Genomic DNA, 10,978 nt, shown 5'->3' on the forward strand with positions numbered 1-10,978 from the left:
TGCAAAAACCAACAGATTTTCTGAGGTGAAAATCAGAATTTCTAAGTACAATGATCTGAAGAAATGAGGCACTGGAGCCCAAAGCTCAAAAGCCCCCATGTGAAGTTTTTTCTTCTCTTTACCTGTTTTAAAACAGTCGTGATTCTGACCAGCCACCGCTGGTACCAGGTCCCTGTTGAGCTCTGGATTTCAATAAATTCATCTACTTGCTTGGGAGTTTTGATATAGGAAACCTAGAGGAAGAAAAAAAGAGAGAAAAAAATATTGGACTGAGGTTTCTAGGATTGATCTTGGGTGGATTTAAATTTCACTGTCTTCTGGGCAATATTTTCTCCTAATAACCCTGATTATTTTTTCCTTGAAAGCTAGCATTAGCAATTGARCTAATTGATTTAATTACAGCAAGAGACTATTAACAGAAATAAGCCTGCCTTCCCTCTTTTCATCCATCCCTTCATCCTCTCTGTCTCTCTTCTTCCATGAAATACTTTGAGTGCATCCTGTCCACCTCAATTTTTCATTTATTGGCTAATGTTTCTGCATACTACCTTATTTCTCTATTTTTAGATTCCCACTACAAATTAGGACTAAGCAATTATAGTAAAAATTATCTCCAACATCAGCCACTTGTATCCAGACTGTGTCCTCAGGATCTCTTTCTTCTAAGACAACCAGCAAGAATATTTCTCATTCCACTTTTTCTTAAATACCACTGGCAGAATTTTTATGACAAATGAATGYGTGGATGGGAATCTTTGCAGCTGAAAATGCATCCTGCCATCAAGTGAGCCCACACTATGCAATCATTTCGCTTCACAAAAAAAACCCACAGTCTGAATTTTCATTGCTGATTACCTGAACTGGGCCGCACAGGAAAGCTTACAAATAGGTCCCAGCAAATATTTGCCTAGTAATTTTAATTAAAGGACGCAGTCAAGGAAAACAGGACTGTTTGTAAACACTCGGAGGAGGCGACAATTTGCTGAATAAATTTGTGAGTGTGAACGAGCGCCTCGGCTCCGCTGCRGAATCTCCGCCTTCCTCCTCCTGGCACCGCTTAAATGTCAGATCTGGGAGCTGTCCCGGTACCAGCTGACTCACCACAAACTGACAACTCCTGGCCCRTCAGAAAAACACAAAACCTGTCAGTTTGTGGCACAGCAGGAGCTCTGATCCCCCTCCGGGTGTCGGTGCATCTCAGCTCAGCCGGGAGATGCGCACCGAGCCCGGCTCCTGCATCCTCGGCTCTGGATGGAGTAAAGAGCACTGAGGGACCCTKGGCAGCTGCTCCTTCATTCCCTTGTTCAGTTTAGACTCTCACAGAGCCCTACTTTGTGATATCTATAAATATATATAAACATATATATTTCTATTTGAGCTTCGTTCCCCAGCTCAGCGTCACAGCAAAGCCAGCGATGGAGTTGAACAGAACATCTCTGTCACCTTTGCTATCAGGGTTTGCTTTACTCAAAGCCTAAAAATAAAACAYGCTCATTAAGTTCTTACATGAACCTGCCCACAATTGTCATGCTCAGATATGAGACTTTAATTTCCTTGAAGGATCACTTCTGAGTGGCACGGTTTCCTGAACATAGGGCCTTGCTCTCCTTCTTGATCAAAAATACATTTCACACACAAGTGTATCTCCTTTTTTCCCCCCATCCTTTAAAAATAYGTGTGCTCTTTAAAAGCATAAATCAAGGATTCTTCCCTGGCTGGCTCACCAGGGTTTTGCAACTGAATTATAGTAATTTGCAGCTAACCCCAGCATAAAACTTTCCTCTGATTTTACTATTAACAACTCCACTGTGTGTGACCTTTTTCACAACAAGAAGCAGACCAATGATTAAGAGCCACTCATCCCACTTTCCCTTGGAGAGATTAAAGMCTGGCTATGAGGCAGGTGGAGTTTGGAAAGCTCATTAGAAAATACCTGAAGTTTAATCAGACTTTGATTAGAAGCCAGAATGGAGAAAGGAGTGACTCAGGTCTCCCACATGGCTAATACCCCTCTGATTTTGTTCTAGTCTCTTAGAGCAAACCAATTAAGCAAGTGTGTAATTGAAAAATCACTGCTCTAAAGGATGTAGAGTAGCACCAGGAATGAAGATTACTCACTGCAGTTCACAAACTTGACTAATTCTTGAAAAAACAGGCTGGCATCTAAGTTTAAATACACAAAATGTTTCTCACAGTCCTTTTTCTGATTGCTGGGGGAGAGATCACATGGAAAGAGTCCCCAGGAGGAGTAAAGTGGTGCTGTGCTACACTAAGGAAGGTGTGTCCAGCATTTCTTAGCTGCTGGCTTTGTCCAATTTTGTCCAACTCACCGTGAACACCCTCTCTGGCTCGCCCTTGGCYCKCATGTTGGTGTCRTGGACTTGCTTCAGGATCATCCAGGCTTCGTCGTGTTTWCCAATCTGAAACACCAAAGGAAAGGAGTGAAGTGTTCGAGCTCCCAGCTCTGTAATTTATCAAAGCCCAGAGAGAAACCCATTCTAGAGGCCCAGCATAGAGGAGAAGCACACAGCCAGCCCAGRCTGCAGGAAACCTGAAGAGCTGAAAGCATGGTTGCTATTCACAGAGTGAATCTCCATCTCTGTGCTGGAGAAGGGAGCTGTCCTAAAACTGCCTGAGGCAGAAAAGGGGTCAGGARTAGAGCTTTAAAAACAGATGAAAGAAGAGGAGATGGATGATGAGACCTGAACTCTCATCCCAACTCTGCTAAAGGCTTGCAGCTTAACTTGAACTAGGTATTGCTACATTCCCCATCTGTGAAGTGGAAATACAGAATACTTGCTTAAAATTTCTGAGGTTTTAGTATTTTACTCAGTAAAATGTACTTTGTCCTTTGCTTTCCCACCAGGATTTAGTAGTTCCATGCCCAAACTCTGTGAGATGTTTTCAAAGTGCCTTTGTCAGACTTACAAAATTCCCATCTCTCTCTACCTTCCCTCTGTACCCCTTCTGGCAGTGACACACTCATCACCAGTGGCTGACCCCACAGTCTGTAATCTTTGGGATTTCAGCAGTCTGTGGAGCTGCTCTAGACACATAGGAGTGGCTTTGCCTCTGAGCCCTGTGCTCTGTGAGTTTGATGGGACAAAGAMAGACAGTGACACACGAGGGACCTGCTATCCTCTGCTGAAATCAGACTGAGACGTTGGAGATGAATCACCTTACCTCCAGCAAAAACCGTGGGCTTTCAGGCATGAATTTCAGCGCCACCAGGGAGGCGATACAGGGCAGAGAGCACACGAGCACAAAGACCCTCCAGCTGTGGAAGTGGTACTTGGTTCCCATACTGAACCCCCAGCCTGGAAACAGCAAGAGCCAACAAGTGAAAACACTGACCAGGCATTCTGAGTCCTTCTCTGCCAAAGCAGCCCTGAACTTTGCAGCTCTGTGTGACACGAGGAGAGGTTGAAAGTTTGCTATTCTTGGTGCCGATGGCTCTTGGAGGCTCCACAGTGTGCTTGGTGGAGAGCAGAGAGTGAGTTCATGTTCGTTACAGAMACTGGAACATGCTCAGGCTCTGCCTTTTAAAAACCTCCTTTTATCTTGGAGTTTAGAAATCACCCAGTGACAGGAGCAGCTCTGTGCAGCTGCAGGCAAGTAAGGCTGGGAAATGGTACAGGAATAGGGGCCATCATTGATTACTTTCCAGTGATGTTTTTGGAAGTTTACGAAGGTTAAATCTCTGATCTGAGAGGCACAGCAGAGACGGCTGTGCCTTCTTTCCATCTCCTACATCACTTATGCACTTCACATCTCATGGAAGTGAGCTAGAAAAGCAAGTTTATTTTTTTTCCAGACCTGCAAAACCTGAGCTGGGGTTCAGACTTAGACATATCAAAATCCTAATCCTGCATTTGAGGTACTCCCTCTCCTCCTTTTTTCCTGGTGTTTGACCAAATCTGCTAAGAMCTGGAAAGGACACCCTCATTCTTAYATTGCTTCATTTACTCTGCCTAGCCTCAAATCTCGTAAGGAATGTTTAATTCCTTTTTCTTTCTCTAAACATTTTTATTCACATAATAAGGAAATCATCAAGCGATGGGTTTTGCAAAAGTCTCACCTGAGCCAGTCATGGTGTTCTAATGACTTCACAAAGTTCCAAAATAGTAGGTGGAACATTGGAAATCAAAAAGAGAAGCTACAAAAACACAACATCAAAAAGTCATCTGAAAAATAATTGTAATGTAAATAGCTAAGGGCTTTTTAAAGCAAATGTTGTTGCAGATAATAGAATTATTTCTGCAGTGACACCACTGCAGTAAGTTTGCCTATTTCTTCCAACAGTCTCTGTCATGTCAATCAAAAGCATTAACATTTCTTTATACTGAATGTGCTTTAAATGTGCTAAAAATGGATTGATAATAGGTAAATATTAGTGMTTTTCTTCCTGGGTTTTGTGAACTGTCCACTTTCCTCAGACAGGATCAGCTGGTGTTGCTGAATACTGGGGGAATTAATCTTTTCCAGTAGATATTTGCTTCCGGTGTTCTCCTAAGTTATATACACTGAATGCAGAATTTTTCTCCTCAGAGCATGTTACAGCCATCTACTTTTTCATTCCCACTTCCAGCTGAGGGCAGGGAACCCATTCCATCTCTCCAGCACCCATTTARGTGAAGTCAGAAGTCACTTCAGCCCATCACATTCTGGGCAGTTGTGTCCCCAGGGACACAGCCCTGGCAGTGTGGACACTTGGCTAAAGGAAAGCACATGTGCTGTCCTTGCTGCTATCATTCATAGCATCCAGTAATTCCCTGATTAAAGTTCCTTATTTTTGATAACTGGATCAATTTTTGCAATTTAATCTCRGTCCATTTCCTCTCCGAATGAGATGACATTTAGATTAAGAGCTCAGGCTCCAGCAGTGCAATTCAAGGGATGTATCTGAGGCTTTGGATGGAAAGCAGCCCTCATCAGCCCTATTTACTACCAATCAGTCATGCAGGCAATTTATGAGACTTTCTGTGAGCACTTCAGTTACCCATAATTTTCAATTATCCATAATTTTCAGTGGTGTTTATGCTGGGATGTGTAAGAGCTGTCTCTACCTGTGCAGGGTTTGGGATTGTGTGCTGGTGTGGTGGTGTGGAAAGTCAAAAAGCACAAATTACCGTAATGTGGGATGATGCTCCAAGCCATTGCTGAAGCATAAATGCCACCAATCATCCAGAACATGCAAAGCCAGCTCAGGTGTTCCCCTCTCTTCTCACGAGACAGGAATTCAGAGAAATAGGCAAACACGATGGGGAGGGTGCCCCCGATACTGAGGAGAAAAACACAGCACRTGGGAAAAAAATGAGAGTCTTCCTCAATGTCTTTGTGGTTAGGAATTTAAAATGAGGGAAGGTCACACTCACAGATGGGCTGCTCACAAGTGAAACTTGGAGGAAAAATACAAACCCCTCATTTGCTGAATTGGTCTTAGACATCAAAGATGAACAAGATTCTTCTCATGCTCTAAAAGCTGAATTTCCTGTACAGTTTGTACAAAGCCAGTGCAATGCCCTGCTCTTCACCCAGACACCTCCTGTTGTGATTYTGTGATCATTCATTTTAGGGAGGCAAATCACAGGCAGGCAATGGGAACAGCTGAGGGTCTCACTGAAGGCTGAATTTTTCAGCCTCCCCCACCTTTCTGCACCATTTGGGCAGTACCAGAAGAAAATCAACGACCAAACTTTCCCATCATTGCAGCTCTAAGGGTCAAGAGTGAGGTGACACAGCCACACGTCCTGAACAGCAATGCAATCCTGGCTGGGTATCAGGGATGCTCCTCACCCCACACACCCAAACTCTCTGCTCCAGGACAGAGTCACCAGGTACCCACCCGAGGCCTGAGATAAGGCGGCAGAAGAGGAAGAATCCGTATCCCTGGACGAAGGAGGAGAGGAACGCGAAGGCAGCGTTGATTGCGAGTGATATGATGAGGCATTGCTTTCTTCCCAGTTTGTCAGCCAGGCCGCCCAGCAGGACAGCCCCCACCATCATTCCCAAGTAGACTATCAAGCCTGGAAGTGAGAGAGACAGTCAGATTGTTAACAGGGTGGAAATAGTAATGTAGGAACAGGTTTTGATGTGCCCGTATGGCAGCTGATGTCATCCCTGCACACTGTGCAATAAAGCAGAGATATCCCTACCCAACCCAAATCTCAGATGTCAAAAACTCTGTCCAMTTGGCAGGATGGTAATTTTCCCATCTCGTGCCTGTGAGTTTGCAGCAATTCGGGCAATATGGACCTACCCTGATTTGACCAGACCCACATCTTTCCTTCCCGGCCTCGCTGCTCGCGTATCCCCCGCACGTAAGCAATGGCCAGGCATAAGCAGCTTAGGATGCACGTGTCCCAGCTGTGTGCCACCAACARTACAACACAATTCTGATGTCTTAACTCCTCTAACCCCCCTGAGTGCAGCAGGGTGGAGGGTGTGCAGGGAGAGGCTGCTGTTTTTGCTCGGGAAGCCGTGAGAGCAGACAGACCAGTAAAGCGTGGCTAAATCTCTTTGCAGTGCTCCATCTCTTTCAYTCTCTGCTTTTCCTTTTCCAGCTGCATCTGAAAGGATCAGTCTGTTACCCAGACTCACCTCGGACAGCTCAGCTGCTTCCTTCCTTGCTGAGCCAAGATCTGGTGTCTAACTAAAGGACAGCTTACTCAAGAGTGCAGTCTTGATCTGAAAATTTCAGAAGGGACAACCTAAGGCTTGTCCAGACAGTTTGCTCTGTAGTTATCTCTCTGATATTGTTAAGGAAAATGGATTCTTCCTTTAATGTGACTTCACTAGATCTTCTGCTGTGGGATCCTCAAAAGACAGACTCAATAACTCATTTAGTGGCAGGCTGGATAGGAGAGGATGGGTTTTCTCTCCAAACAGTCTCCCTGWRCCCTGCTCACTTTGTGCTTGCTGCWCTCCTGGACAATGTGGCARTTATCTTTGGCTCTTCTACTGCCACTGCTGCAGGAAAGACACAGATTTTATTGCCTTTTCCTTTGTGCAGGTACCMCTGTAAATAGCACAAATTAATAATGAGCAACAGTTCCCAAATGTTTTCTTTCGTTTATTTTATCTACTTTCCAGATGTAGCTCAGAAGAAACTGGTGGCAATTTCTGAGTTTCCTGGGGAGCCCAGAGGTGCGAGAGGCTGCTCCCAAGAACCCCTCCTGCATCACATCAAACCCCACTGACAGAATTGTGGTCTGTGCCTGCTGTGGGGATCCTGATGGGGCTTGGATGGGATCCAGAGGAGCTGAGCTATTTCAGGATGGAGAACATCTGCTTGCTGGGAAGCAGAACTTGCAGTRCAGGGAGTTGTTGAAGGGGAAAAATAAAAGATGGTTGAGGATGTTTGGAGTCTGGGGCCATRTCAGGTTCAAGACCCAGGGGTGGAAGGGAAACAGCAGTGCTCCCTGCATCCCTCGAGTGAAGGCAATGGATGCTGAGCAAGGAAATGCCTTAATAGGAAACATTCCTATTCACTGACTGAAGAAGTGTAACTAAAAGAAAAACTTTTCAGGCATGGTTGACAYTTTGGAGGTTCACTCCTCACCCTGAACAAAGCTTGGTTTCTCTTGAGAGCCAACACCTTCCCCAGGTCCTGTGCTGTCAAACAAATCTCTTATAAAACACAGTGGCGATGAATGTTTTTGTAATTCATTAATGTTTAAACAAAACAATCAGTCTGAAGGCAGCTCTGTGCCATCCAGCACRGCCAGCTAAGGGCTAATGCAGAGTTATCTGGCAGCTGATCCTGTCTTCCTTTTGATTGCAAATGCCTGCACTTGATTTAAAATGCATTACTAAATTAAAAGCTATGCAGCAGAGATCCATTGCAGCATTTGAAGGACACTTCATCAGATGTGGAAAAGTTTGGGTTTCTTGAATCTCCCTATTCCACTGTGAGGTCACCTCTCTGTGTACAATGTTTTCTTTTTGATCCACACAATGTCTGATGAGCAGAATTTGTGTGCCAAAGGCAAAAAAAAAATCTGTTCTTGCCTACTAAAAGCCTTTGTACCAGGACTGTGGAGAAGAATTTTGCCATTTGTACCTCCACCATGACCATGTGGCTCCATGGAGCCAATCCTTACCCTCCCTCCCCTCCCTCCTTTCCTGAGCTATCCTGATCTGAAGGTGTGTAAAGKTTTCAGGTGCTGAAAGATTCAGACACATCTCAGAGTCTGGGGTTTGTATTTCTATTAATTTTGACCTCCAGTTTGTTCACTGAAGCGCAAACTACRAGGGTGAGCCAAAGTAAAAACAGCTTCAGTCCAAAACCTTTCTGGAGGAAGAATCTTGGCAAAGTGCTGGATGGYTTAATGCTTTTACCCCGATCCTGAGCCACTTTTAATGGAGCAGGAAGGAAGTGATGATGAGCCCTGCCTTTACTCACTGTGCATCACAGCCACCCATCTGACAGTGAGCCCTGTTACTGCCAGCACTGCCAGACCCTGATGAGGAAGGAAAAATGATCTGCCAGACTAATTTTTTTTTTTTTTGAGAAAATCCCTGGATGGCAGATGTTCATCCAAATCCTCTTAGTAACAGAAAACATCCCAGGTCAGGAGGAGGTGGATGAGATTTTTTCTGTCTTCTGGACTGTGTTTTCCTGCAGTGACTGGTGAGGGGCAGCCAGGAGAAGATGGGGCTCAGCATGGGATGTGGCAGTGCTCAAACCTGACATGAAGGAGAGGAGTGGAGCTGATTTTGTAGACAAACCCCTGCAGATTCTGACAAAGGAACCCAAACTTGTGATGGAAGAGAAGATTTTGTCTCTACAACACAGCATMCATCAAACAGCATAAACCACAGCAGAGCTGTTAATGTCACAAACTCATCTGGAGGAGATGGCTCTAATTAGTTATTGTATGTRATAAATGAATTGATGCACAGTCCCCTAGAAATTTAAAACAATGAAAATYTGTAGTAAAAAGAAAAAACTACAGCCACTTGGCTAAGTTCTGAGGGGAAGGATCCTGCTTATGGAAATATGTGCTTCAGGGTTGAAACAAAATCAACAGAACACTTCATTATCATGGAGAGGACTTTTTTTTTTTGGTGAAGACTGCGTGTTCTGGCCAATATAATTAAAATTTTGGGGTAGCTGCTATGGAACACCCTGTCAGCTGATGGATCTCGGGACCCAGGGTGCAGAACGATGTCTGCTTGGCAGATTTTTGTGTCCTGGATTAACAACAARGTGGCAGGGACCCAGGGAGGAGGGGAACTCAGAGGAGCTACTCAAAAAACCCCTTTGCAGGGAAACAATCTTCCAGAGAACATGGTGGTGGTTGCTACCTCTGAAAAAGATCCAGCTCATACYAAGGAAACTCGGATTTTAGGGAGAGTTGGACCAAGAAAAGTGATGGCAAAATGATTATTTCTTTTACTGGGTTAGYTCTGTCCATCAAAAATCCTACAGTGCGACATCACAAAGGTCTGCACCAGAATCTTGACTTCTAAACTTGGCTTGAAACCACACAGACTTTGTGCTAGGAGGGATCAGCTTCCAGATGGACACATAAGGTGCTCAGATGAAATTAAGGGTGGCTCTGAATGAGCCATTATTTGCAGACTATTCCACCAGTCCTGGGGTATAACGAATGCCTGTGGGAAAGTCTGCAAAGCCTCCCATAAAAGCGGTGGAAAAACCGAAGAGCTGAAATTCTATGAATAAATTCTGGGTTGTGACTCATCCATTGCTGAAGTTACAGGGAAAATATGTGACCACTGACTGGGCTTATTCCCACTAGAAAAGAGGTAACATATTTAGCATTTTCACACTGAGAAATTTATTGGCCTTTACTGAAGTTGTGTGCTCTGTGTTAGACAGGAATTTGGAGTTAAAAGCTGAAGTTCTAGGAAWAAGGAAAGGAAAATACTGCAGATAACAGTATATGGCTCTGTGTGTATTAAACTGTAGCTTTACTGCTTCAATATGGTTAAAAGTAGTCTTCTAAGGGTTTCAGAAAGAAAAAAAAAAWGAGGTTTACCTAAATCTGCATCACAAGCATGAATTTTTCCCATTGTTAGTTAATGGGATTAAAATTCTTAAAAAARAGGCACATCCAAAAATAATCCTTTTTAAGAAAGGGCAAGGACTTGTGGAATAAATAGAAAATTTGTGTAGAAAAAACCAAGAAGAATTATTYCCAGAGTCTTGGGGCTGTCAGGGAGGTTGAGGAGGCTGCCTGGGCCCAGGGTTGTCTCTGTTTTATATTGATCCAGTGACCACAGCAATGGGAAAGCTCCTGCCTGCCTTCAGTGCCAATACCAGCACAGCCCTAGGATAAAAATGAGATTCTTGAAGAGAAAAAGCTCTTGGACAACAAAAAATTATTAAGACCTTATATATCTTGCTGTTCAAACTATAATAAAACCAAAACTCAAATACTGTTACTGGTGTAGAATCTGCCATGGACGCACCTTCTGGTCATAAATAAAACTTTGTGAGTCAGGTCTGGACAATTTGGGASATGGATGTGGCAAGGCACAGGATCCAGCTGTAACTGGAAGAGGGGAATAAAGGAGTGATAATCCTCTCTTGTGCCACTTATGGTGAACAGGGGAGGGTCCCGACAGAGGATGAGCTGAGAGCTGATGGCCTTTTTCCCCTTTTTTCCTCAAATTTTTAATCTGCTCTTCCTTGTAGGCTCATTGGTGCTTTCCCCATGAATCAGCCTGATGTTTTCAGTGGAAGGCAGAGGAAAGGCTCATCCCACTGCCCTGTCCTTGCTGATTTATACAGGCAGGGACACTCCTTCCACAGCCCATGGCTCCGGCACTGAGAAGGGAATCCACCATGGGACAGGAATGTCCCCATCCACCTTTCCCTTTTGGGAGATGAGTGTGATTTGGGCTCTTGGGCAGCTCTGGCTGCTGGGATGGTGCAGCTGGAGCCAGGGAGGGTGGGTGAGCACAAGCTGTGGGCTGTTCCCAAATCACAAAAACTTTTTTTTTTTTTTTC

At 44.4% G+C, this 10,978-nt stretch overlaps 1 protein-coding gene across 1 annotated transcript in view; it reads right to left on the reverse strand.

Annotated features, from left to right (window-relative positions):
- SV2B (synaptic vesicle glycoprotein 2B) overlaps positions 1-10,978 on the reverse strand; it is a 58,427-nt gene that overhangs the window by 14,302 nt on the left and 33,147 nt on the right. Inside the window, exons 3-7 of the mRNA XM_057365812.1 lie at positions 5,846-6,026; positions 5,130-5,281; positions 3,184-3,317; positions 2,331-2,420; positions 123-233 (exon numbers count right to left, since the gene is read on the reverse strand). Of these exons, the coding sequence (XP_057221795.1) occupies positions 123-233; positions 2,331-2,420; positions 3,184-3,317; positions 5,130-5,281; positions 5,846-6,026 (668 nt within the window). The remainder of the gene's footprint in view (positions 1-122; positions 234-2,330; positions 2,421-3,183; positions 3,318-5,129; positions 5,282-5,845; positions 6,027-10,978) is intronic.

The sequence above is a fragment of the Malurus melanocephalus genome, unplaced genomic scaffold, assembly GCF_030028575.1.
Source record: "Malurus melanocephalus ecotype Western Australia unplaced genomic scaffold, MMel_1.1 scaffold_58, whole genome shotgun sequence".
Classification (NCBI taxonomy): domain Eukaryota; kingdom Metazoa; phylum Chordata; class Aves; order Passeriformes; family Maluridae; genus Malurus; species Malurus melanocephalus.